Consider the following 27,169-nt stretch of genomic DNA (forward strand, 5'->3'; position numbering starts at 1 on the left):
ATGGGCACCCTGCTCCTCGTCTCGGCCCTCTTGGTCTGGCCTCTGAGATCAGGGGCACAAGGCGACCAGCTGCCCCTCACCGAGCACCTGGACCAGGACCAGAACGTCACCCTGAGGTGGGGGTTTGATGAGACTCGGGACGAGATCACATTCGAGTTGACCGTGAAGACCACGGGGTGGGTCGGACTGGGGTTCAGCCCCAACGGGGGCATGGCTGGGGCGGATATTGTCATCGGAGGGGTTTCCCCGAATGGAAGTACATATTTCACGGTAATATTACACCTGTTTTTATCTCTTTTGGGAGGTAACAAGGCGGTGATTTTATTCCAATGCATCTTGCTAAAGATTAAAGATTAAAGAATGTGAAATGTTTGCCAAAATGAATTTTATTTTAATGTTAATCTAATAAACTGATTAGTATAAATATTATAAAAATGCATCATGAGGATGAAAAACTTGTGATTCAACCTAGTATTGTTCAGTGTGGTTAATATACACTATATGGACAAAAGTATTCGGACGCCTGACCATTACATTGTAATGACAGTGTATTCAAATACATATACTTTTGCAGCTATAACAACTTCCATTCTTCTTGGAAGGCTTTCCACAAGATTTTGGAGTGTTTCTGTGGGAATTTGTGCCCATTCATTCTGTAGAGCATTTATGAGGTCAGGCACTGATGTTGGACGAGAAGGCCTGGCTCGCAATCTCCATTCCAGTTCATCCCAAAGGTGCTGGATGGGGTTGAGGTCAGGGCTTTGTGCGGGCCAGTCAAGTTCTTCCACACCGAACTCATCAAACCATGTCTTTATAGTCCTTGCTTTGTGCAGTGGGGCACAGTCATGTTGAAATAGAAAAGAGCCTTCCCCAAACTGTTGCCACAAAGTTGGAAGCATAGCATTGTACCAAATGTCTTGGTATGCTGAAGCATTAAGATTTCCCTTCACTGGAGAAGCCCAAACCCTGAAAAACAGGTGTGGCCAAATACTTTTGTCCATATAGTGTATTAAGTTGAGGGAATTTTGGTTTCGGGGAATGGATACTTTATTTGTGGTTTTGTCAGAGGAAAGCAAATATAATGCATTATCCAATACATTCTATCCATACATCCTATATTTGGTATTAATTATAATATGATTTTGTCTGAAAGAATGTTATCAAACTAAAACAAGTGATAACAGTAGGCTACAATATGGGAAAGAATTAATAGTGGCCTCTCTTCCTCAGGACCGTCATGCTGTGGGGCAATCACTCCCCCTGGTGGATGCACGGCAGAGTTACACTCTCTTATCTCTTGCTGAGGCTGACGGCCAAACGACCATGAAGTTTCAGAGATCCATTCAATCCTGTGATGCTGATGACTTTGCGATCTCTGTGAGTTTATCATTTCTAACAAAAAACAAACAAAAAAAACCTAATAATCCAGCTGGCAAACATTATTGAGTATTGTGACTAGAAAGACACTACTGTATATCTTAAGGAACAATGCCAAATTCTGCAGTTCATTCCGAAGAATAAAAATGCAAACCAGTATGTCCTCCACAAGCATTGTATTTCTCCTACACCACACTGTAGTCAAGGAAAAACAAACACTCGACATAAAGGTTTCCACCATGTACTCACACATAAGTATCATATGTCCGTATGCTTTTGTAGGAATTCAGATCTGTGCGCTCCCATAAAGAAACAGATCAAATATCTACGCAGTTCAGGGATGGGCAGGCATCGATCCCCCAAGGTGCCTTTATCTGCTTTATTCATTGTGGAAAAAGGGCTTTTGTGTGCAGAGGGTACTAAGACGTTATCGCTGTGGCAAAACACGGAAAACAGAAATGCAATATCATTGACTGCTTCAGGGTCATGTCTCCTGAGCAAGTGCTGCGAGGCTTGGTTGGTTGTGTCCTTGCTTCTCCTGTAAGGTGGAGGCCATAAGAAGCAAATATACATTCCTGCTATCAGAAGGAGACATGTTAATTGGAATGTGATGTATAGTTTTGAGTTCCAGGAAGCCTGTTATTTTTTGATGCAAACTGTCTGAACACCGCACATGTGTTTAACTGTAAAATATTACACAGACTCATAAGAGACTGTGTAGCTTGACATGTTTATACGTGCTGTGTTGGAATTCACGTTTGATCATGTATCGATATTTATCATCTTACATATTATAATAGATATTTTCGTGTCTTATGCGTTCACACCCTGTAGACATCCCCCATAAAGCTGATCTATGCCTTTGGCTTGACTGATGAAATCAAGTACCATTCCAGCCGTAGAGGGACGAAGGAAGTGAATCTGCTGAAGTATTCGCCCCGGACCAGCTCCACGGGCGGCAGTTACTTTGACATTACAGCCAATAATGTAAGTAACTGTACTGGAGAGGTAGCAGCATAACCAAAGGGCATATTTCCAGTTGAGGCTCTTGTCTAGACCATGGACACGTGGCAACCATATCACTACTGTATATCTGCAAACCCTTCGTAGGAACTGGAGCCACGCCAACATAACTGTGCAAGCATTTCAGTTGTGTGTGTACATGACATTTCGTGTCTCGCAACGGATCCTCAGTAAAATGCTAGAGCGCTTGCCTTTGAAAGATGAGGAATCAGTAAGCCATATAAAATTCAATGCAATGTACTGCTCATAATATACAGTAAACGTAATATGGAACTTCTTTTTATTTCCAGTTTACTGTCCCCTCAGTTCACACATACTACCACTGTCGGATTGTCAAACTGCCAACGCTTGGTTCGAAGCATCATGTCTATCGGGTAGGTGACTCAGTGATCGCAATCAGTTATTTATTATAAATATCTTTATCTTTAAGAGGGTAAAATGACAGTCGAAGACTTGGCTACAAGAAGGATGGCATGGATACCCTTGTATGACCTTTTCAAAAGTACCCTGACATTACTCTCTGTGTATGATGCAATACCAGGGTCCAATGGAATTGAATTCATATTTCACAACTTGTTGATTGAATGATCAATTTTATAATTAGAAACACAGAGGATCAAGAACGGAATTTGAAAACTGAATCTGAAATGTGGAGTATATACTTTACCTTTTGAATCTGAATTTCAGATTTCATATTCAGTTAATATATTCAATAATTCAGACCAGTAAAATACAAATTTGGTTGTTTTTGGCACTGATATCTGTCCATATGGGTGCTCCTCTGCCCTGTCTATTCCAGATCGAGCCTGTCATCCAAAATCCCGACCTCGTCCATCACATGCTGCTGTATTACTGCAGTCCCAGCGTCAATGAGACTCTCACAGGAATGTGCTACTCGGCACAACTCCACGCTTTCCACATGTGCATGGGTGCCATGGCCACGTGGGCCATAGGGGGAGGGGTGAGTCTCTATCTTTTTTGGGGTGACATCATTCTTCAGGAGCAACAGGATGGCATCTGTTAAGGGCAGTTTTTTAACATTTACATCTTTAAAAAGGAAAAAATATACAGTGGAATAAATTGCCTTGTGCTCTAGTCATCAACTAAGGTGTGGAATCAGAAGTTGTCGGTGAAAGCACTGTACTTAAATGTTATATCTATTTTAAAAAGTATACACTTAATTAATGGGAGATGGGTTTTTTCCACTTTTTCGAGCAGAAAGTCTTTGAGCATTTGTAAATTACATCCAGCAAATGTTTTCGGATGGTTTTAAGGGAGGGCCAAATGCACAGCTTTTAGAAGCATGATGAATGTTTGCAATGCCCAGCCAAAATCTTTCCTTGGGTTTGAAATTTCAGTCTGATGTGTCTGCTCATCAGCTCTGTCCTTTCTTTTCTGTAGTGTTACATTATTAGCTGAAGATTCATTTGTGCATCTGTGCATGAATATGGTATTTATATGGTAACGGACTTCTGAGTCGTAAGTTCTGAAATGCGTATTTGTCTGTCATTTGTCAGATCCTCTGCTGTAAAACTAATTTCTGCCATAACAGATGAAGCAAAAGGTAAAGCACATAAAATATCGTTTGGGTTCTTAACACCTTCGTGCATGCTGTCATTCATACAGGGATTTGATATTCCGGAAGCTGCCGGCATTTCCATTGGAGGAGATAATGATGTGTCTTACTACAGATTGGAAATTCATTACAACAATCAAGAACAAGTTTCAGGTAAACTTTGACTGCTACATATTACGCATGGCCTTGCAGCCATAATCTGCATCATTATGTTACAATCAATTGTAAGCAAGATTAGCATCCAGCAATAACTTAACTTGAGGGCAGACTTCTCTTAAGTGTGTAAGTAGAACATGCCAATATTTAAAATGATTGTAAGGATTATGTATGAATACATGAAATATATATGAAGAAGAAATTTAACATGTTTTCCTAAATAACTTCTGTTTTCCATCACACAATTACAGAGGTCAGAACAATTTGAGGCAGAGGAATTGCCTGTACTAATATAAAACACCTCACTAGCAATTTGTAGTTAAAATGTCTGTTGACCATCCAGTGATTTGATGATTGTTGCAGAGAATATTGATTTTTTTATGACTCAAATGACTCAAATTCTATCCCTCAGGGCGCATAGACGACTCCGGCCTACGTTTCCATTATACACCGGTCCTCCGACAGTATGACGCATCCATCCTGAGCGTCGGACTAATTGTGGACAAATCATACGTCATCCCCCCAAATGCCACATCTTTTAAAAGCTATGCCCTATGCAAAACTTCACTTATCTCCCAGGTATGTTCCGTGCTTTACCCTAAGTTCCCAGTAGTTTAATTTGATCACTTTAAGGAATCGGGCGCAGAATGCGAAATTAGAAGCTGTTGTTTTCCATGGCAGTCACTAAGATTCACAAAAGATTACAGCTACCACCTCTGCATCAGACCACCTCAATAATACTTCAGCAGAGCAGCAGCTGGGACCAGTGCCAATAGATATATGGTTGGTCTCTGGGATGCCTCTCATCCGTGGTGTTTTCTCATCCAAAAATGAGTTTATGACTATAAACATGACTTATTTGTATAGCTAACTCTAGGTGTGATGGGCTCATAGATGCTGCTTGCTCTTGATTAGAAGCCTGGAAACAAAGTTCATCCAAATGTAGCTCTGGCTGAAGTAGGGAATGTTTACTGTACTGGTTCTTGTTCTTCAGTACATTGTATGGTGTAGCCACATCATTTATACTCCTGAAAAACCCTCCCAGATGACGTGGCATAGAAAGCTCAAACCCACCCACTGCTGTCCCTCTGTCACTATCTACACCAGTGTAATGTTCTTACTGATGTCCTTCTCTGTTCCCAGCCTGGATTAGCTGGTCAAAGTGAGCACACATAAAATTAAGTAGAAGTAGAAGTAGAAGTAGCTTTATTTGTCACATGCATGTTGTACAGAGTACCTCAGCAGTGAAATGTAATTGCAACACTCCAACTGTGCAAATAAGTGACACACAACACACCAGTAGAGAGATAAATAAAAATAGAAGAAAATATGAAAGAATAAGAAATATATGCTATTTACACAACAGATACTATGTACAGAGCAGATGAAGTGTCCGGAGGATATAACGTGACATTCACGTGACATTCAAGTAGAGAAGGTGATCCCCTTTTGCATGGGAACCTGCATGTTATACAAGCTGTGAAAAACCACTGTTAATATCAAAGCTTCTTCTCATTAGGCATGTGATTAAAGCTATGCCATACTTGTCCATAGAATATGCAGCCAGAAAAAAGGGGAAAATTAACAATGGTAAATATGTTACTAAAGCTAAGCTAACAATGGTAAATATGTTACCATCTTGTTGTCTAGCTAACTAGCTACCTACCCATCACACCATCATAATGTACATATGCACAGCTGATGTTCCATCAACTTGCTTCTTGTGTTACTCATTTTTCACAGGATAATTTCCCCAATTATCTATAACATCTTGGATTACCTGTGACTGTGAGAATTTTTACGATTTGAAAACAAACGTTTTGAGCCACATTTTCAAATCATTGTTGTCCATGTACGAATGCTCTATGGCATTGTGTTGACTGCATGGTTGTGATCCTAGCTTCTGCCTAGTCCTGTTCCTGATCTGAACATCTTCATGGTCATGCTGCACACTCACCTGGCTGGAAGGAAGATTAGGGTGGGCCACTTCAGGTAAAATTCCATCTTAAACAGCCCAGTAAGCTTTAAGCTTATTGGTTGATTTCTGATAAATTCTGATAAATTAATTGTTGCTTCCAACCTTCTGTGCCTTACATAAATACATTCATTTTTGTGCTGGTTCAGAGGGAGGTTCTGTGGACGAAAGCGTAATTCAGTTTATTCAGTTTATAAGTGTGGAAGTGTAGTGTTAATTCCTGGATTTGAACCAAGAATTAACACTACCGTTTTGTTTTTTGTTCATTTATAATTTTGTGTTTCACATATCCCTTCCCTTCTCCATGGTCAAAAAATGTTGAAAGACTGTGGGTGTGACTGAGTGTAAGTCCTGGAACTGCCCATAGGGGCCCCAAATGTGACAGTCAATGTTAGGCTGATGTTATGAATTTACAGTCTGTGAGTACCACCAGATAAAAGTGGTGGGAAAGAGTAAAAAACCCTGGCATCCAACTCAACATAGTTTGCCATTTATTCTAGATTTTGGGAAACTAGTGAATTCATGGGCTGAAAGGCTTGTTCTCACAATTGTATGGCCTTGTATTCCTAGGTTTGTTGTTTGGTACATTAACAGTGACTTGATGATATTCATGTTTGACAGTCGTCAATGCTTGATTTGCCATAAATATTCCACATCACACATGAACAAGTGGTAAAATACAAGAAAAACATTACTGGGATTGATTTGGATGGGATGTATATCATTACAACGTCTTTTGTTTCCTCAGGAATGGGGAGCAGATTGACTTCCTGGCTTTGGACGAACACTACGATTTTGAATTACAGCAGGCATTGTTCCTGGGGAAGATAAAAAATGTAAAACTGGTAAGTACTGAATTCATATTGGGAGTCATGGAGCTCAAATTTGGATGGCAACTTATGAACAATGTTTGAAATGTAAATTTTTTGTGTATATGTTGAGTAAAAATTTACTTGAATATGGTAGTTTGTACACACTGAAGGTCTTTGATTATGTGTAAGGCAGGGAAGCAGCCTTAGGCCTTAGATTCCATTTTCTCATTTGTGAATTACTCCCTTTTTCCCTTTATTTCCATGGGCCCTGAAAAAGAAGCAGCCACACTCTCGTACTCCAAAAATCTTTTATTCAGGAACAGAAAAAAACAACTCTATTGCATTTGGGTCCTATAAAGTGTTTTTTTCTTTTTCCTTAAGAGAGTAGAGCATGTGCTTTCTTCATTTACCAGAAGTATAGCAGTTAGCAAGCACTTGCAGATGTAACCTGTAGATGTGATCTGTAGATCAATGCAATGTCAGTCATGAGTGTGCATGTTGATAGTAAAATCGTATCATTACCATCAAACTTTTTTTTCCATCTTTCAAAATAAAAGAGGACAGTTAATTGTTCCTGGGTGATGTTGGATGGGGTTTCCTCTCTCCCATTCCAAGCTTGGCTAGTGAAGTGATGGCTAGTTTGCTCAGGAGTACTGTGTGGAACAGTGGAACAGCAACAACAACACCTGTTACCGTAATATTCAATCCTCCATTAACAACAATTAATTAATACCCTTATCAGTCATCAACTATTTGGTAGTCAGAACTTCGCTAATTTTGTGGATGTCCTCCTCATCTTCCTCTTCTGACACCCCTGGACCTTATGTGAAATGTTCTGAGCTGACCTGCACAAGACTCCCCTTTGAAAAGGAAGTTACTGCTGTTCTCACTGCGGTGAGGTCGTTACGTAGACAATGATGAGACAGCCCCACAAAACGAACTAACAGATGATTGCATTCCCTGTGCAGGGAGATGAACTTGTGGTGGAATGCACATACAACACTGTCAATCGCACCAGACTCACAGAGGTAAACTTCTTAAAATGAATATGAAGTGTAACAAGTTGTGCTCATTTGGCATGTCTTCAGCAAACCTTAAAGGGGGAATATTACACTCTCTTGTAACGTTCATAATTAGCAGTGGATTACGGATCATTAAGACACCACCTAAGCCAGTAATATATCCATTAATGGATGCAGTTAGTGCTGTCAGAACAAACATAAGTAGTGCAGTAAATGAATTATTACACATTAACTGAATATCATGCAAGTGGAGTATAGGTTTTTAATATTAATCAACCTTTTTGTCACTAAAAAATTTCAATACTTTTTTAAATTTATTATTTATAGGTCTGATGGTGAACAAAGATTCATACTCAATTTGATCACTGAGATTGAACAATGACCCTAAAATACACTGGGCGTCACCTCCTGTTAATATGAAAACATTATGATATACAGTCTTTGGCTCTGGACAGCTACGTTAGCCTCAGAGAGAGGCCCACTGAGAAATTATTGCTAGGATTTTTAAATGAATTTAAATGAATTAAATGAATATTAAGTAATGTTTTAAAAATACACTTCAAATGAAGGCAAAAGTAGGTACAATGTGCTGACTGATATGTCAAAGTGAGTATTCGGGTGACTGCTGTTAGATGACCAGGTCCAATATGCTTTGTTTGTATCTTACTCACTTGACAGCTTTGTGGGGTTCTGGGGCTTGATGTAATACTGCGCATTTCTCTTCACTCCCGGGCAGCTAGGACTGGCAACCACAGATGAGATGTGCTTTGCCTACATGTTCTATTATCCAGCCATTGACATCAACAACTGCTGGAGTATACCAGACATAGGCAGCATAGACACTGCCGTCGGTGCAGCAAACCACTCGTAAGAGTCCCCGCTTACATTTCACCCTGATTTGTTAAGTTTAGGATGTTAAACCAATAGGACACAATTGAAGCTATACCAGAGAGCCAGAATGTTAAGAATGATAAGTGTGTCTTGAATGGATGACAATGTTATGATCCAAATACAGATTGATCAGCACTCGTATTTCTGTGAAACGTTACGTTGCTTCGAATGGTTTGTGTTTGCGTGTTGTTATTCTGTTTGAATGACTTCATTCTATCAATCTCTCTGCCAAAACTCTCCAGCATGGCGGTTTCAATGTATGAGGCGATGACCTGGGATGTTGACACTGTCGAAAAGTACCAGGACGCACTGAAAAATGTCAATCAGTATGTGTTTTTGGACAACAGGCAGGTAAGCATGAACACTTGACAACTGATTCTCTTTTTTCCCCCAGTGCTGTCTGTGGGCTTTTAGGCAACACATCTATTTCCTGCAAAAATGGAACAATTCACTCAGATTTAAGACACTGAAAGGCTCAGCGTCTCAACTTCCTTACACACTGAAATGTCTTCTCAGCATTTTTTCATCTTGCTGTGAACCTCTAATCACTTCTTTGGTCACGACATTACATAAGGATGAGTGTTTATATAGTCTGAGGCACCAATGCTGTGACGTAAGTGACATACCTGTGTTTGCTGTCGAAGAACAACCACGCAGTGCAGATCGGATACATCCCCGAGCTGAAGGCCACTCCCTCCGTGGACTGCAGAGCAGTCCAGGGCGCGGTGACACCTGCGGCAGGCGCCGCGACCGCGCACACTCCCGGAATCACGCTGCTGCTCTGGCTGGCCGCGCTGCGTCTCCTGTGAGGACACTCCGAACCGCCATCGCTTACAGTCCACAATGTGCCGTGATGGCCCTCCTCTAACCCGTCCTCAGGGCCTTTTCCAGTTCTGCTCTGCTGGCAAGAGCTCAGCAAGTCTGAAAAAGGCCGATGTTTTGTCTGTCTCTGGTTGCTGTTTGTCTCTCAGCCTTTGGCTGTGGTGCACAGGGAATACTCACAGATTGCTGTGCGAAGCATTAGTACACCCCTCTGTCTTGTAAGGTTGGAATGTCTGATCAAACACTTTCCCTGTGGTTTCACTCATGTTAAAATGCTGTGTTACAGTACTTTAATACAATGTTAAAATATGATTTTTTTTCTGGAAAGCATCCAATGAAGACTAAGCTCCAGTTAGATATATTCTGTATTCATACTGATCGTAATCTAAGATGAATATTTTCATGATAGCTGCCCAAGATGCTCTTCAAATATGTTTTAATCAAGCAAGGACAACATTAAAGCTTGAGAAATTATTATGCCTTATTATGGCTTATTAGATACCGTTTGTACATTTTGATGTTTACTCACTATTCTATTCTGCTTTGTGTTGAAACAATGAACTGTACAGCAGTAAATAAATGTTTCTCAACAGAGGAAAATTAAGTGTAATGGGGTAAGACTGTACATCACAGTGTAGAATAGCATGTTGCAAGTGAGGAGACTTTTACTCATGATAGCACTGACCCATGTCCCCAGCTCTTTTCTGCTCTGCAAAAACATGCACGCTTTTGAAGAACATCTGTAACTGCTAGAAAAGTCAATTCTGTAGCATAGCAATTCATGCAGAACTTCCATTACAGGGACAATCGCAACATCACTACCAGAAGGTGGTGATTTAGCAGGAACAGCACTGACACTATACTTCTGGGAATTGTGGTGCTGAAAATGCTCAAGGGCTCATAAATGAAGGTGATGAATGCACAATGTCACAACTTCCTTTACTCATACAAAAGAACCCCAGAACATCAAACCGAACTTCTTTACAAGATTTGTGGTCCAAAAGAGACAATATTGTATGGTGCCTTTTCTTCATAACATGGTTAAAGCAGAACAAAAAACATGACATAGTAGAAAAATTGTACATGTTGGATCATAATTTCTTTAAAAAAATAATAAAAAGTAAAAATCAATTACTATTAATACCATGCTCTCACATATTCAAGGCAGCATCTGGTTTATGGAATGATTGAAAAGTTAAAATCGTTTTACATTATCAAACAAAATGATGGGATGGCATAATAAAGACAACAGAAGGTTTCAGATGATGTCACTGTCAAAAAAAAACAAAAAAACACTGAAAATAAACAGAAAACTCAGGTCCTGACTCTCTGTGGCCCTTATCCCGTGACACTTATTGCAAGGAGTAGGGGGTTTCGTGCTGTCCTGGCCAAATCCCCAATGAGGCCTTTTTAATGGCACACATGGCCCAAAAATCCCCCAATTTGGCTAAATCATGCCCTCACACTCCAGTTCAGATGATGTGTGAAGAGTGTTCTGGCACAAAATGGCTGCCACGCATCACACATGTGGGTGGTATACATGGTGGTAGTTGAGGTGAGTCACTGTAAAGGGCGTTGGGAACATGGAGAGGCTGAAAGCTGGTTTACAAATGCATTCCGTTATGATCCATTACTCTTGATCTTCATCTGTCAAACAGGAGAGGATTCACCCAAGAAAATGAAATGATGCTGCTCACCCTAGCAGCCATTTCCAAAGGGTCACTGATGCTTGGCTCTTTTTTTGTGGGTGGCGTCTGGAACCTCTGACGCCTGTTGCCCAAGAGAAAGGAAGTCAGCTTCACGCAGATGCTAATACTCTGGTCCCCTGATGACCTACACTTCTGTCTGGCATTGAAACTACATTTCGATGAACAACTCTAAAGTTACTGAAACAACTGATCTAGCAGTGAATATCTGAAATAAGAAGCAGGGCAGGATCCTTGACGGAGTGAAACTATAATTAATTATAAACTGGGGGTGTTTAAGAGCCTTATTCCTTTGAGGAGCCTCTCACCTGCCTCTTACGAGTCACACGGAAGAAGTCCTCCATCCGCGTCTGCTGGCTCTTCCCAGCCTTTTTGTCCTCCTCTCGCTCTCTCCTCCTCTCCTTCAGATTTTGACGGAACTTCTCCATCCTGCCTCGTACCCGGTCCACTCTGAAACAACAAACGAATGGCCGTTTACCATCATTTCCTCAGTTTGGTATCCGATTCTGTCCAGCGACAGGTCACCAAGGGTCAACCTGCATGTTTCAATCTGAATCTTTACACCAAGAAAAGGGGTTTTTACCATTACACAAACAATTGGGTATAGCTACATACATTCCAAGCTTCCTACAACTGACAACACAACAGGGCAGGAAATGACTTACTTCACATGCTTCTCGTGGCACAGGAAGTTGACCAGCCCGTCCTCATTGGGCTCTGCCCAGGCCAGGTCTGGCTCGTTCCCCACGGGAGTCTCCATGAAGAGCCTGCGAGCATCCCTGTACCTCCAGCACTGCGGGACGGGGTGTGTCTGACAGAGACAGAGAGGGATGGAACAAAGACGCTCAGGCAAAGCTTCAATCTATTCAGTTATATCTGCTAAGTTAAACTGCTACAGACTGGTGAGCGGTGGTGAGTGGTGAACTTTATTTCCCATACTTATGCAACATCATAAACATAACAGTTTCTGTAATTACAGGAAAATGCTTTTTTTTAAACAAACAAACAAAAGCTGTGATTTGTGATTCACAACTGAGGACAAAGTACATCTTGCTTCAACACTGCAATGGTATAGAGTCACAGCAATGAGTCTAATGTACAGTTAGAGTTGGCAGTTCCAAACCGGACTGCTCAAAGGGGAAAAAACAGAGCATGAATAAATAAATAAAAATACAAAACACATACCTTTCCTACAGTTCACTCAGCCAGTGCAGAATGGCTCACCCGCACATACAGTATGTGAGCCTGGAGGAAATGCTACTCACCCTTCTGTTGATGTTCAATACCACGTTCTCTATGGTCTTATGCTGCTGGATCAGCGCCAGCGCTTTCTTGGGTCCCAGGCCCTGTATCTTCTCACAGTAGTCACAGCCCAGCAGGATGCACAGATCTATGAACTGCAAAGAGAGCCGGCCGCGGCGCGGCGCAGACGTAAGAGGCGAGGCGAAACAGCAGGCGGCAGGAGCCCGCATTAAAGATTCACGACTTCAGCAAGAAGATAATGCAGTCCCAGAGCAGTGAAATGTTCACATTACCTCACACAGAATACACACAAGCACAGTGATGAATTTCCCGGGCAGACACAGGGGAGAGAGAAGATGTGGCACAACTGACCTCTTCGTATTTCAGCTTCAGAGCAGCCAACAACTTGGGCAGAGAGTACTCTGTGACCTCACTAAGAGAAAGAGAGAGGGCAAGAGCAGTTGATGGAATAAGGCAGAAGATATTTAAAACTGTGGTTTGGCGCCCCCATCTGGCCAAATAGTATCAAACAGGCATCAAACCATGACGCAGGTAGCACACCTGAACCGAAAGAGCAAATTAAGAGCACTACAAGATGGCATGAGCAGCCTTCTGTGTTTCTACTTGCCAAAGGGGAAAGCAGGTGTGGTGTGAGTGAATGAAAGATCTGTCTTGAGAGCAATGTTTGTCTACTTCCATAACATTTGTCTAGTTCCATAACAGATAAACAGCCACATGTGTTGTTCTTAATCCTGTTTCTATAGTTTCGTCGTTTTTTTCTCATCACGCTGTGCATCATCGTGTTCATGTGCAATGTATACCCTAAATGTTTTTTTTTTTTACGTCTAACGATTCAAACATCTGGTTCCAGGACACCAACAGTATCCTGTTTGTGATTTGAACACATGACCATGAGGTGCAGAGCTCCCCACCCCTCCTCCTCCCCTCTCACCTGGACTTCTTAGCGTTGAGCTGGCGGATGAGCAGATTGCTCCCGAAAGCCATGGTGTCCATGTCCTCCGAGGCCACGGCGTCCACCTTCCCCTCCTTCACCAGCTGGGCACAGAGCGCCTCCCCATCTCCAGGCGCCTGTGGAGTGTGTATACACTGCAGAGTTGTTTTATATGATCCATTTGAACACCTGTATTTACTCAAGCTATTTAGGTTAGACAGCGTGCCCAAAACACAAAGCTATCAACTGTCTGTCCACAAGCACTGAACCTCAACTATTATTGAAGAGAAATGTGCAAGAAAGCAAGAAAATACCGATCCCTGCTATAAGGCAGGGTGGGGGAGTTCAGCAGGACCTGGAGACTGACCTGGATGTAAGGCACACCCAAGAGCTTCAGGAGGCGCTGGCAGTCCTGGATCTTTGTGGAAACTGTGAAACACACCATCAATAAAGGGATCATTACACCATTATTACATCATAACAAAAGTGACAATATGAGTCGCCACCTTCTGTGTGTGTGTCACCAGTAATACCAGACTGTCCCTCTCTCCCGTGTCTACACGACCTGACTGAACCGTTCATTCAGATCCCACAAAGATGCCACCAGAGACAAAGTTCAGGTGCTGCCCACGGAAGCAACAAGGGAAAAGTGGTTTATTGTTTTAACTTTCTCCAGCAATGGTGCTGATTCATCTTTTGTGCCATCGCAAACACTTGGGTAAGACAGGTCTCTTACAAAATATATCTGATGTGCGACAGAACGTCACCATCATCTAATGAAAATAACCCTCCAAGGTTTCACAGCTAGCTACAGGCTAATCTTTCTTTCCTGATTCAAGTGATACTGCACTGTAAACTACATCCATTTTATTACTTTTTTAATGAACTCTCTTCACAGTAACAGTAATGGTAACGATGATGCTGTTAACATTATCATTTGGGTGTGATGCTTTATAGACACAATTTCCCTGTTTCTTTTGCTCATATTTTCACTCCACTGAAAATGACTCAACTGAAAATCTAAGTGTTATTCTCATTCTAGTCAAAGTAGAACCTCTTACCCACCTGGGTTGTATCTGTAGGAGCCAGTCATGCCAGCTGCCTTTGCTCTTTTCTCCAGCTGCAGAGACAGACACTCAGTCCCTCAGTTTTGTTAAACACAGAGCTGTCCATCATGCAGACGACAAACAGGAATACAAGATTCATAGAGATATCAGCGTAATACACATTCAAACTACTTCATGCTTTTTGTATGGAAAGTTAGAAATCATACAGCTATAATGGTAGAGAGCTGTGGTTTCATTTGCACAATATCGCTACTGCCAGATTGCACAAATGAAAGAAAATGGGGCAGAAAGGAAACAGGAAAGACTCTCTGTAGGACCATATCCCAGTTCTCCTACACCATATGTGCTAACACCTGCAAACCCAAGCCATTGAACGCCATGATAGCAAACCAGACTAAAACCATATCTCATGTGCTGTAATACTGACAATGGGTGATCATGTAAGTATGGCTTATTATCAGAAAGGCCCCATGGTTAATCCATGATAAGGCCTGTTATTCACACAAAAAATACAGGAGGCCCTTGGCCATTCCCTGGAATCATCCCATGGAGTCACTCCCACACAAACTCCCACACGTGAATTCCACTCTATCTAACTTATTTCAATTTCATCTTTATTTTATAGCTCAGCATCATTTGGCTTTAATAGTTCACACTTTTTCCTAGACTGAGTTTTGACTTGACAGGTCAGTCTCACTCACGAACCACAAGTTTACTCAAAGAGGTAGTTGCGAGCTTTTATAGTACCCAACCATGTAATTTAGAAGTGTTATGGTGTTAATGGAGTAGACCATCCATTCAGCTTCTGACAGTTGTGATTATTCTCTCAGACATACAATTGGAGGATTTTCACTTTTGTACCACGGTAAGCATTCTGATGTGCTATGGAAATCAGCTGCAAAATAGGACTTAGTATATGACTCTCTTTAGCCTATTCTTATGAACAGAGACTTGGCCCATTAACAACAGCTCCTGACTCTGTAATGACAAAAACAAAGAGAAATGGCTGATGACTGCACTCCTATCTGAGTTTTGGGGGAACCACAAAACTTCACAGACACAAGCTGAGAGCGAAATATGCTGTATTGTGAGGACGGGAGAGGGAGATAGGGTCACATTTCATTGTAGCACTCACCACAGTTTTTTTCTGTGCGGGCGGACATCCGTCGAACACAAAGACGGGTTTGATGTCGTGTTCCAGAAAGTGCAAGGTGCGATAGAACAGACCAGTGAAAGGACTGGAAAAGAAAGGCAGAACTGTGATACCACACCTCATTGCAACGCTCATCTTTACCACTTCAGGCTAGAACAGTACCTGTTTGCAGCTTTTAGCATGAAAAAAATTGAGACCATTTAAACACAGCTGCCTCTGGTTGAGAAAAAGCTGACGGGTGTACGGCACTTAGAATTATCTCTCATGTGCTTTCTGTTCCTCCTTTTAAAAATATGCACACATAAAGATGAGCTCTACATTGCACTGAATGTGTCCTTGATGAACCCTGAAACCTCACCTCAGGTTCACCCCATTGCGGTTGTGGATTCCGGGGACAGCGGTGCGGAACTGGTTCAGAACGATGGATGTATCCACAGCAATAACTTTCCCTGAGACAGACATTTTTAGTCATTATTTCTAAATGGTATTGCGAGTGTTTTATCATACTATCATGCTTCACAACACAAAAAATCCATTAACTTTTTTTTTTTTTTACTGATAAACAGGTTTTATTATACATAAGCCAATAGTATTTCATTATTTATATTTCGGTCCCGGCTTTGCCAAATTCTGACCTGACTTTGCCAACCAAACAGAAGTTGATCTGGTTAAATGAACCTAGTAAGAACCCATCACTCAGAGCAATTAATTGATAGTACAATGAATGACAGTTCTTATAATATCTTCTTTTATCTTTCCTCTGAACAGTTTCTCTGCCATTCTTTGTTAGGAAGTTCATTGAGTAAATGTTCAAGTATTCAGTCACCAAACAGCAAACAAATCTAATGTATTTCCAAGACAATGATTATGCAGTGTGACATATACATGTGCAATTTTTGAAAACAGAAATGATTAAGGTCAACCCCTCTATGTGCTCATCCAGAAATAAATCTGGGGAGAAACAGATTATGAGGCAAAACAATTTTATCAAAAATGTGAATATGGTTAATTCCCCATTTTTCTAACATATAATCATGGCTTCGGAATTTGATTTGGGTAAACAGGTCACACCGTCCACCTGATAAAGCCAAGAGACTTGTATGAGTGACTGTTATAACTGGCGTGAGGTGCTGCATTTACATTTCTTAAGAAGAATCTGCAATTACTTTGTCTATAGTTATATACATAAACAGTATCTATTGTAAGATATACGAGTATTATGTTTTGTTATGTTTTTAGTGTGCGTTTCCCCTTTATACAACCCTGTTTGGAATCATCAATTAACTTTTAGGCGCAGGAGTGCTGGAGCCTTAGGAACACACTACCATGCAGCAAATAGAAGTCACACAGAGCACCACAAAGAAGTGGCTGCCCATTGGAGGATATGCACTACTCCACTGACATCATCAAGCTCCTGGCAAATGGCAGGGTGTCTGACAGCAGCGCAGTGAGTAACCATTGGCCGGCCAACACGCTGTGGGTAGCAAATGACACTGCTTTGAACTTGCTCAGGCTGTGCTCAAAGCAAAAACCTTACCAACTCCTGAGTACCATGTTTTATTGTATGACACTGTAAAAGAAAATAAAAATTCAAAGGTCTCAAAAACAAATATCTTCACATGTGCACACACATCAGGGACATTCTGTTTTCCTGTGAGGCAAGTCAGATGGTAAGCGACAACTGGCATCCAACCTTGAATTAAACTTTCTATCATATTGCAGCCCTTCTGTGTATGTTCCACATTCTCTAGATCCTACAACATAGGGATGAGGACTTCAGAGATGCATGCCCCCAATAATCAGATAATCTGACATCTGGCTGGGACAAGAGATGCTCGAACTTCGCATCCAATCATTGTCTTAAACTGGTCCAGACCCGAGTTTTCACAGACCACACATTTTCAGGATGACCACTTTTGCACAGTATACTAACTAAATGCCTTTAGTATTGATTTTGTTCAGCTTATATTGTGTACTGGCTCTCAGCATTTCACTTTCGATTTCGTTTCAATCATAAGTGTTAGAGCATGTCCGGGTAGAGCGCTACCGTAATGCCGTGCTAGCGCGCAGTCCGATTCTTTCAAGACTTCAGTAAGCCCACACGCCAGCTGATTGCTTTCCGCTAATGGACAAAGATTTTCCCTTTCAAGAGACCACGGTATCTAACTAGCTATCCAACAAAGCTGACAAAAAAGACCACAAAACACAATGTCACGACCGGGGCAGACAGCCAGCTGTCTTTGTTCTTTTTTCAAGCAATCTGTCAATGCATTGTGGGTTTCTAAAGAATATATACAATGATCCATTAGTTACAGCAACCAAAATTATCAACAAATCAACTTTTATCAAAACCACGCAATGTCTGGCGACTGGTTATTTAACTAGTTAGATGACAGCGCGAACAAGCTAACCAGCAACTAAGTAGTAGGCTACTAGCTAGCTAAATTAACATGTCCACGCACTAACCTGTATAGTCGCTAATTTCCTTGTAAGAGACTGAATTGGGTGCTTCTCTGCGAATTAAATCACAAAGTTTAGTAATGCCCATGATAATAACTTCACAGAATTAAATGCTTCCAGTTCGTATGATGGGTTCAGATCTGAGACCAGTATCAAAACACCAACATCAGCATCAAACAAGGAGCGAAGGACAATTTCCGGGTAAGGAATTTTGCGAAATACTTCAAAATAAGTGTTCACCTTGAAGCCGTTTTATGACGATAAACGTTTCAGATAATAAACGTTTGGATGAATTGACCTATGCTGGTCAAGCAAAAAAAAAAGAGTAAACGGGGGAAAAAGTAAACCAGAAGTCTTAATGTTGGTTATTGCCTAGCCAAAGAGCATACTGTCTCTTAATGTTAGCGTGGGAGAGGTTGGTCAGAGATTGAGAAATGCAAAACAATGAGAAGGACCCTGTAAATGGGCAAGTCAGAGGGCAAATGATGACTTGACAGGATGTCATAAGGGGTGTGGTTGTGATGTTGATCATCTGTGGGGGTGCAACAGAAGAGAAGGAGCAGCAGAGCAAGTCTGAAGGCCTGTAAGATGTGTGTGTGTGGTGAATCTGTTACATTCACAGAGCAGTGTCAACTGTGGCCTTTTCATACTTGTTCAAAAACTCAGGAAAGGATGAAGCTCAGTGCAGTCAAAACTGGTTTCACAAATGACTGATGTTATATTGAATGGCCACTGGATGAAGATACAGAGTTTGTCCTAAATCAAAGGATTTTACAAATTTGATATTGCTGTTTACTAGAGATATTTCCAAGTAAGTTGCTATCCATGTCAAATTTTGCACAACAGAATGGTGATCTGTTGAATGCCCATGTTTACAATCATATTCAAGACTACCGTCCCTTGCAGGACTGTATCATAGATGATACAAACAAGGAATTATCATTTACCAATATATCCACATTTATATATGTTTTCTTTTAGTCTGCTGCCTTCAGTAGAATTTCAGACCACAGTCTTTTCTGCTAGCTTGTGTCTTTGCCTTTGCTGCTAGCCAGTTTATTCTCAATGCTGCAACACCGACCTTCACTATCTCAAAATATGCCCATGTGTTGCCTCTCTTTGTTCCCCTTCCCCAGCTTTAGATAATTGCTTGCATCAATTTCAAAACCCATGGTGCTACCCTATTGGACAGTAAAGGACAGAGCTTCTTTCTGCCCTTATTTCTGTTCCTACAAGAAGCCTCTGCTCAACAAACACAGGTTATCTGTCTGTTCTAATTCTACCCTTTTCACTGCATTGACCAACAGTGAAAAATGCAAGACTGCATTAGTGGAATGAAGCCTCTGAACTGCAAAAATGCTTACCATTTTCTGATGTTGGCAAAAAACACTCATGTTTAGCCTTCTCTTTACATAGCATACAAGTCTCACATTTTCTCTCAATGGAGTGTCCTTTCTTCTGATGTAACAAAGAAATGTTGCATCAGGAGATGGAAAATCATACTTACGTAACAATATATATAAGCTATACTATGTAAAGCTTAAAATTAAAAGAAATACTTGTGTCATGCGCCATTTGTTGCATTTTAAATTACATGTGTAGAATGCTTGTTATTCTTTGTGCTGGGCCACACCTGTTCACATAAACTGTATAGACTAACATTTTTAATTCATTGGAAAAGAAGTGAACATTAAAAAAAATCAAAAGGAGTTATCGTTCCTTAGACAATCCCGTGTTGTATATATATGGTAAGAACCGACAAAATAAATTTGCCGATTAATGCTGCATTCGGTTGAAATTACTCTTCTGTGATTTTCAAATTCACCGAAAATTAGTGAAAGAAATACTCAGGCCAACTCTTATTTTGAAAGTTACCTTACTGTGACCAGCCGGAAGTAGAAATTTATTACACTACAGTTGCTGGTGGTTTCACAGAACCAGAATGCTGCTAGCTAGCTGGGTTATGGCTCTGCCGCACTCAGAATGATATCGCAGAGAGAAAGAGGGGAACTTGCTCGATTTTACACTGTTACGGACCCCAAGAAACACCAGAAGGGATACACCGTTTATAAAGTGACAGCGAGGGTACGTACCAAGCTGTGTGAGTATGTAAAGCGGTAGTGTGTTGATATTACCTACCGTAAGCTAGCCAGCTAACTAACTGTCCGTCTCCCTTGGCTAGTGGCTAGCAATCTGAATCATTCCGAATTGCTACCGCTGATGCCTCTCTGATTTTCCAAAACTGTGTATCTGGCAAATGAAAAATAACACTCAGTGAGTGAATTTATCCGTTGAACTTCGCGCTGAGAAAGAATGTTCCCTTTATACTGGAACGCAGTGTGTATCAGCGCAGTGCCTGTCCTGATTTGACAAGCCGGCGATGCAGCTGTTTGATGGCAGGTAGCTAGCTAGCTAAGTTAGCTGGCGTAGCTATCACCAATTGTTGGGAGACGCGTTGTAAAGAAAATGAAACTAGCATCAGCTCAGAGGACTGACAGTCTAAATAGCTTGCTGTGTAAGTATTTAAAACATATGTAGTTACTAAACTAACGTTAGCCCATTAGCTAGACAGGTAGCCAGCTACCTAAAAAGGTACCTTACTACGCAGAGGATACTTGTCATGATGAAAATGGAGCAAACAGACAAAATAAGCAAGTTCAGCAATTGTGAATGTCCGCGTTGTCATGCTGTTACAGGTCCACAATATTTAATGTTACTGAAATATTGCTCAATAATATCTGCGGGACAATTGAAATATCTGGGTTTTTTTATATTTGTGTTGTGCTGTATGTGATCGTTATTGCTGTGCTTCTGCGTTCTCAAACATATGGTTGTTTGTCATATCATCAGAGGCTATTTGCAATGCAAGAGGAAGTACATTGCCTGTGCGAACGTAAATAACACCATTTAATGCATGAGCTGTTCGCGGGTGAGTTTACTAAAGCTGTTTTTCTTAGAATTGGAATATAATATCTATGTAGAGATGTTAAAGGGAATACACGTGCTGTGTATTGGCAATGGGTGAGAGGAATATCTAAACAAAATATCTTCCAGTTAGAAACACAACAAAAATAATGAACCGTAAACTGTTTGTCTTGTACAGACGGCTGTCAACTTCGCTAGCATCTGCTCCTGGTGTCTTCTTCACTGTTCCCTGTGTCTCTTCCCACTGGGCAGCAGTACGTCGTTCACGTTTCATTCCAGAAGTGCGTTTCTGCTGCTGGAATGATCTACACTATTTTTTCCGTTTGAACTGCAGTTTCTATTTTGTCGTCGGACTTATTTGAACCAGACTACTTCAGAGACTGACCTACTTTTTTTTTTACCGCGCCAAAGATGCGTTGCGTTTGCTGTTGAGGAGAATCATCTGTCACACTCTAGTGAAGTAAATCGAGGAGTACAGCAGGTCGGCGAGATGGGTTGTCCCCCAGGGTAGCACATAATGATGGCCTTCCAAGCCTTTATCTGCACTGATTCCTCCGTGTCCCCACCCGGCCTTACCGCTCCGAGGGAGTATGATTTGTGTGTTGTTTGCTGTCCGTGTTGGCTGCAGAGGGAATACACGTGACTCTCTGTGGTATAAGCTTATTCTTGACGATTTGCTGTCAGGTGTAAGATGAAGTTGTTTGCTTGGGAGAAATTGAGCCTGCACCTTGGTATGGCTCGCTGTCAGCTGTTGGTTGTGTGGCGTGTAGCTGCGTGAAATGAGTAGAAGTGAAATGATGTTCAGCCAGGGCTGTTTGCAGCATCTGAATCCCCAGTGGGACTGTGTAGCTTGTGCTAAATTGGATAGCAACACGCATTCCTTGCGGTTTGCAGGTGAAGGGGTGGAGCTGGATAATAGCACAGTGTGTATAGGGCTCTGAGATGTTTGAACAGTAGTATTTTACAAGATTTCCCACAGTGGGCAGAAACTACAACAACACGATGCCTGGATCCAGAGGCACATTCACTTTCTTGTACACTGTGCTTTTTCTCTAGCCAGGCATTAAGAATTGTACCTACATGTAGCGAGTCAACATTACAAAACACAGAGAAGCTGTGAATACTCTTATTATATGTTGAGGTCCATAAATACATGTAATTACAGCCGAGAAGTGTTGGCATTGCCATTAAACTGTTCCAAAGAAGCCATGTAATTGTGGCCTGCTGTGACATTGCATTATTAGGCCCTGCCATGTGAAGTATAGGAGTCTCATGGCATGTCTGTCATAGACTTTGTAAGAAAAGCTCACATAGGAGTTCTGTTCTGGGATTCTGTTCATTATAAAACTCCATCAAGCTGTACAGAGGTGAACCAGAAGCAAGCAAAGTGATGCTCTAGTGAAGAGTCGCCCTGTGCTCAACTTTATCAAATACCAGCTTCATGGATCTAATCATTGCTTTCTGGAGAGGAATGTGTGGAGAACCCAAAACCACATTTTAATGGTTGACACAGGAGTTGTAAGAGATTATACACCCTTTCCCCTTTACTGGATTCAATCCCTTAAATGTAACGCTGCTTTTAGGCAACCAGGCCTCCAAATGCTCCCTAACACATTTAAGTTTTCCTTCTGCAAACTACAAAGTAACATGATTTGTCTGTAGTGGATTTTGGACCTGAGGAACGAGGAGAAGTTTTTTATTGCATTAGATAATATGAAACAACCTCACTTAATGGAGTCTGTTAACGCATAAAGTGAAAGAAAACAGTCTATTAATCTGGCATGTATTAAGTGCTCAAGTTGTTTCCTGGCAGTGAAAAGTTACGAGTGTGGTCAAAGTAGGCCTACTTTTGTGTGTGATTTCGTAGTATTCTTCAGACGGGTGAGTCCAGGAGAAATTAACTCAATTTTGGCGTGACTATCAGATTTTCTGTACAAACAGCGCGTGCATCTTCCCTGTTGAAATAACAACTGAGGCAAAGTGGCGGAGAACATCTTAACCATGTAGGCTTTTGTTTATTTTGCTGTAAAATTGATACAAAATGGCAGAATTAGCGATTCCAGAGTGGGTTGTTTTTCACCACCTTTCCCATATCACCACACCAGTGCCCCATTTTATCAGACAGGGATGAAATGAAGCTGCTGAAGGCATTTGATACCTTTGGGACTGAAGGAGAAAATGAGTTTTGAGGAGGAACGCGTGGCTTCTAATGCGGCAGGGAGTGCAGGGCTTTCTGCTAGGGGCTGTCACGTCCCTGTGTTTTGTTGCCTTACTCAACAGCAGTTTAGTTTGCGCTTGTTGTCTTTGCGTGCTCTGTCACTGAATAGGTGTAGAATGTCTGAAGGAGGATGACCCACTGCAAAGGTCATCCAGGTCACATAAAGGCACAGCTACACTGTGATACCTGTGCACTAGACCCGGCTGTGGTCACTTAGCCTGCAGAATCAGTTTGGAGGATTTTGAAGGATATTTTCATCAGTCCTGCCTGCCTTGGATTCTTGAATTAAAATGCATGATATTAGATGTTTCTTTAATTAGGCTGTGAAGGTCTTATTATGAACCGTGCCCTTGTTTTGGTAATAGGACAGATGGATTTCTTGTTTCTGTCCTTAAAAAGACACGCTGTGGAAATGCCAAGTAAGCTGTTGAGCAATGTCAGACTCAAAGTCAATTGAGTGCGAGGATCTCAGCAAAGACCTTATCTGTCAAGTCGAAGTAGATCAGTTCACATTTGGAAGGTCGGCTATATTTAAAGGTTTAACACCGAGATCCTCCTCACCTAAGTGAAACTGGTAAAGGAAAGGAGGTGCAATAAGTATACTATACTGCAGTCTCTGCCCCAGTGTTTGGAGGAGTTTTCTCCCATCCATGCCTTCCCTGGCAATATTTTTGTGCTGCTAGCCAGCCGTTTTAATATAAGCAAGTTTTGGTGCTTGGAATTTTTTTTTTGTTGTTGCTTAGCAGTTCGGGCGAGGTACCTGCTTAAGGGTTTAACAGTTGTGTCCCACGCCTGTGTGTGAGTCTGCAAGGCTCTGGTATTTTGCCTGGTGGGGATTTTACTTTGACCTCATCCAGATAACCCCCCCCCCCACTGAAAGCAGTGGCCAGTTTGGCCTGCTCGGTGAAGGGGGAAGAAGCAGCATAACCTGTATGGCCGTTTGCAGTTGTAACCTTTGAGGCAGTGTTGGTCGGATTGTGGCCCAGTCTTGCAGTGGACTGGCGTTGCTAAGCAGCCGGCCCCGTGGAGGGTCGTGCAAGCCCAGTGGCGCCTCATCACCAATGGGAAAAGAAGTCGAATGGTTACTGCCATGTCATCGTTACTAAATTAGCTTTATCAAATGAACACCTCTAATGAGGTGTTTCTCAGCCTGGAGCTTAAGTGGTGTATTGAGTTGAAGTAAAACAAAAATAGTGGTGAGAAAAATATTTTTTTTGTGTTCTCACCAGGGAGCTTTATAGGTATTTTTATAGGTTAATTTAATAGCTTCATGTATGAGCTTGAACATGTTGTATCACATGCTAATGTGATTTTGATAGCTAGTTGGTTAGCAAACTGTCTTGTGATATACTTTGTATCAGAACAGAGACAATGTTTTGTTAAGTATCTTATAGGAAAATGTGCTTTAGTGTTGGTACTTTTGCCTTACATATAAAACATTAAAAACATTTTTTAAGACGTGTCTGGAGGGATGGTTTGAAGGACAGAGTCATGATCATTATGGAAGTGTGGCACACTGGGCACTCTTTCAGTGGAAGAGCTGCTGCCTAATGCAGAATAGGTGAAAGAGTCAGAGCAGAGCGGATTCATGCCTATGTTGCATAAAATGACAGGCTTGCATGGAGCAGCAAACCAAAGGTATGATAGATTACAGATGCGCTCATAGTGACGAGGGTGTGAGCAGCAAGACATGTTCAGATTCGCACATGGAAGCTGATCTAAGGAAGTGGATCTATAACCGCTGCGTTCTAGCGCATGTCTGTGATGATCACCGAGTATTTGAATCATCAGTGAATACTTGAGTTTTTTGGCTTTAGGTTAGAATGCAGAAAATGAGTATTTACTTTCTGTTAATGACATCACCAACGGTTCATTAGAGGTATCGGATACTTAAATGTGCTTCACCAGCTTGCTAGACCGGTATTGGATGAGAGGCGATCGATGTGCTTGACGCCTAATGATTACAGGGATCTGGGGTTGACTGGTGGCACGTTTTGGTTCACGGAGCTCCTAAACCAAAGTTCGACTGCAGTAGCTGATTTACGGTAGCTGTGATTTTGGCAGTGCTTGCACCTATCAGAGTTGTGTAGTGCAGGTCATTTGGGTTTGTCTGGTTCTCCACCCTTGTAGAAAGGCAAAGGTTTGCAATGGATGGGACAGAAATGGACGTGGGTGATCACAACAACAGGGAGAAGGTTGCGTGGTCACAGCCACAGCAGGACCGAGGTGGAAAACCCCATTGACCAATGGAATTTTTTTCTTTTCGTTCTTACTTGGCGAAAATCTTCTACTGGTGAGGGAAGCATCATATGTCCATTAAGCTTGGAATGTAGTCATTGTTAAGCAGGGCTGTTTGGACAGGGTCTCTCCATAGTGAAGAAGGGGACTTCGGAAGGGACTGTACTTTTCAGAAGGGATTTAAAGTTCTGCATCTTTCAGGTCAGGCTCTTTGTGTCTGGGCCTCCTCAGGTTTGAACAGTTTGAAATTGTTTGCTAACTACACCGATAATTCAGATCTAGCCTCTGAGTTTATAGCTTTTTTGGTGGGAAATCCTGTTTCTATTTTGGAACTCATAATTGAATGGAAACCTCCATTTTGGTGTGTTTTTGTATGGACTGTTGCGTACAAAGAAACACAATTGCCTTCGCCCTGCTTCATATTTCCACAGTGCTGTAATTGAATTCTTCATATTCTTTCCTTTTAGCTGTTGATATGGAAAATCTGTCAGCTAGCTAAAATCCTCCTTCCCTGGAACCCTTTATTTCTCACCGGGAGGGGAAATAGTTCTCCCTGACATGCCTCAGAGTTCAGCTGAGCGTAGAACCGTCTCTATTTTTGTGTTCATTCATTGTGTTAGGATCTCTAAATGTGCTTAATGACAAGGCCCATTGTTTGTCTTCCTGTTCTGTGCGTTAATGTGGTGTCAGGCTGCTGTTGCATTGCCTATACAACAGGGTGAACACTGCCTCTGTGTGTATCTCCCTTGTGGTCTGGGACAGCAGCCACCCCATGTGCTCTCTGAGTGTCTGTGTGTTTGTGTGTGTGTGTGTGTGTGTGTGTGTGGGTGAGCTGTCCCGGCTGGTGTCAGTTCTGCCTTCAGTCAGGCATTTCATAACGCATTCATTGTCAGTAGCTGCCAGGGAAAGAAGCTGCTTCCTCATTTTGGGATGATGTCAGGAGGACACAGGGGGCTTGATTAGTGTTTGAATGGCTTTAAAGGTGTGCGTGTGTGAGTGCGTGCACATGTGTTGATGTTTGCACATGTTTAGTGCTGGTGTCCTTGGAGGATGATTCCCATTTGGCAAAGGCTGCCTAGTTTGGGTGGGGGAGGAGAGAGCTGTGGCAGCTGCTGGTTTGGACTCATTTTGTTCCACTGTTGTTTTCTCTCTCTCTCTCTCTCCAGATCATCTCCAGGAAGAACCCAGAGGACGTCCAAGAGGTAACGTCCCCTGTCCTGCCCAATCAGGATCAGGCAAGAGAAGTGGAGAGTGGGAGGAGTTTTAGAGAGTGGGTGGAGTATCCGGGGCTGGGAGTAGTGTTGGAGACATTTAGCACCAGGCAGAATCACAGGAAGGGACAGTTCAGTGGTCACTTTGTTTACATGATGTTTTAAAACAGAATACAGTATTAAACAAAGAAAGGTATTTTTTATTTTTAAAAGCAATGGCAATGCGTTTCAGGCAGAAGCCTTCATCTCAGTATCAGACACTTCTATTGTCCTTCAAGAGTTACTGAATCTTTTCTTATCCTTGAAACAGAGACATAGAGGCCATTTATAATATGCTGGGTTT

General features: G+C 41.7%; 3 protein-coding genes across 3 annotated transcripts in view; 2 read left to right on the forward strand and 1 right to left on the reverse strand.

The window, feature by feature from the left end:
* Window positions 1-9,641, forward strand: moxd1l (monooxygenase, DBH-like 1, like). Its single transcript, XM_036550310.1, has 12 exons — window positions 1-270; window positions 1,231-1,377; window positions 2,212-2,364; window positions 2,691-2,774; window positions 3,200-3,361; window positions 4,027-4,129; window positions 4,545-4,711; window positions 6,033-6,124; window positions 6,856-6,952; window positions 7,888-7,947; window positions 8,678-8,788; window positions 9,477-9,641. The coding sequence occupies exons 1-12, from the start codon at window positions 1-3 to the stop codon at window positions 9,639-9,641; spliced, it is 1,611 nt and encodes a 536-aa protein (XP_036406203.1).
* A 1,190-nt stretch (window positions 9,642-10,831) lies between these two features.
* On the reverse strand, window positions 10,832-18,400 carry zgc:110269 (probable flap endonuclease 1 homolog). The gene is made up of 11 exons (XM_036550483.1): window positions 18,241-18,400; window positions 16,133-16,223; window positions 15,757-15,859; window positions 14,620-14,674; window positions 13,922-13,983; window positions 13,555-13,691; window positions 12,975-13,035; window positions 12,626-12,757; window positions 12,026-12,171; window positions 11,669-11,810; window positions 10,832-11,424 (listed from the first exon to the last, which is right to left on the reverse strand). Exons 1-11 carry the CDS (start codon window positions 18,320-18,322, stop codon window positions 11,374-11,376), a joined length of 1,062 nt encoding a protein of 353 aa, XP_036406376.1. The 5' UTR covers window positions 18,323-18,400; the 3' UTR covers window positions 10,832-11,373.
* A 1,772-nt stretch (window positions 18,401-20,172) lies between these two features.
* Window positions 20,173-27,169, forward strand: part of rps6kc1 (ribosomal protein S6 kinase polypeptide 1) — a 65,141-nt gene continuing 58,144 nt past the window's right edge. The window contains exons 1-2 of the mRNA XM_036549824.1: window positions 20,173-20,319; window positions 26,782-26,817. Coding sequence (XP_036405717.1) covers window positions 20,218-20,319; window positions 26,782-26,817 — 138 coding nt within the window. The 5' untranslated portion in view covers window positions 20,173-20,217. The remainder of the gene's footprint in view (window positions 20,320-26,781; window positions 26,818-27,169) is intronic.

This window comes from Megalops cyprinoides, chromosome 17 (assembly GCF_013368585.1).
Source record: "Megalops cyprinoides isolate fMegCyp1 chromosome 17, fMegCyp1.pri, whole genome shotgun sequence".
NCBI classification, from domain to species: domain Eukaryota; kingdom Metazoa; phylum Chordata; class Actinopteri; order Elopiformes; family Megalopidae; genus Megalops; species Megalops cyprinoides.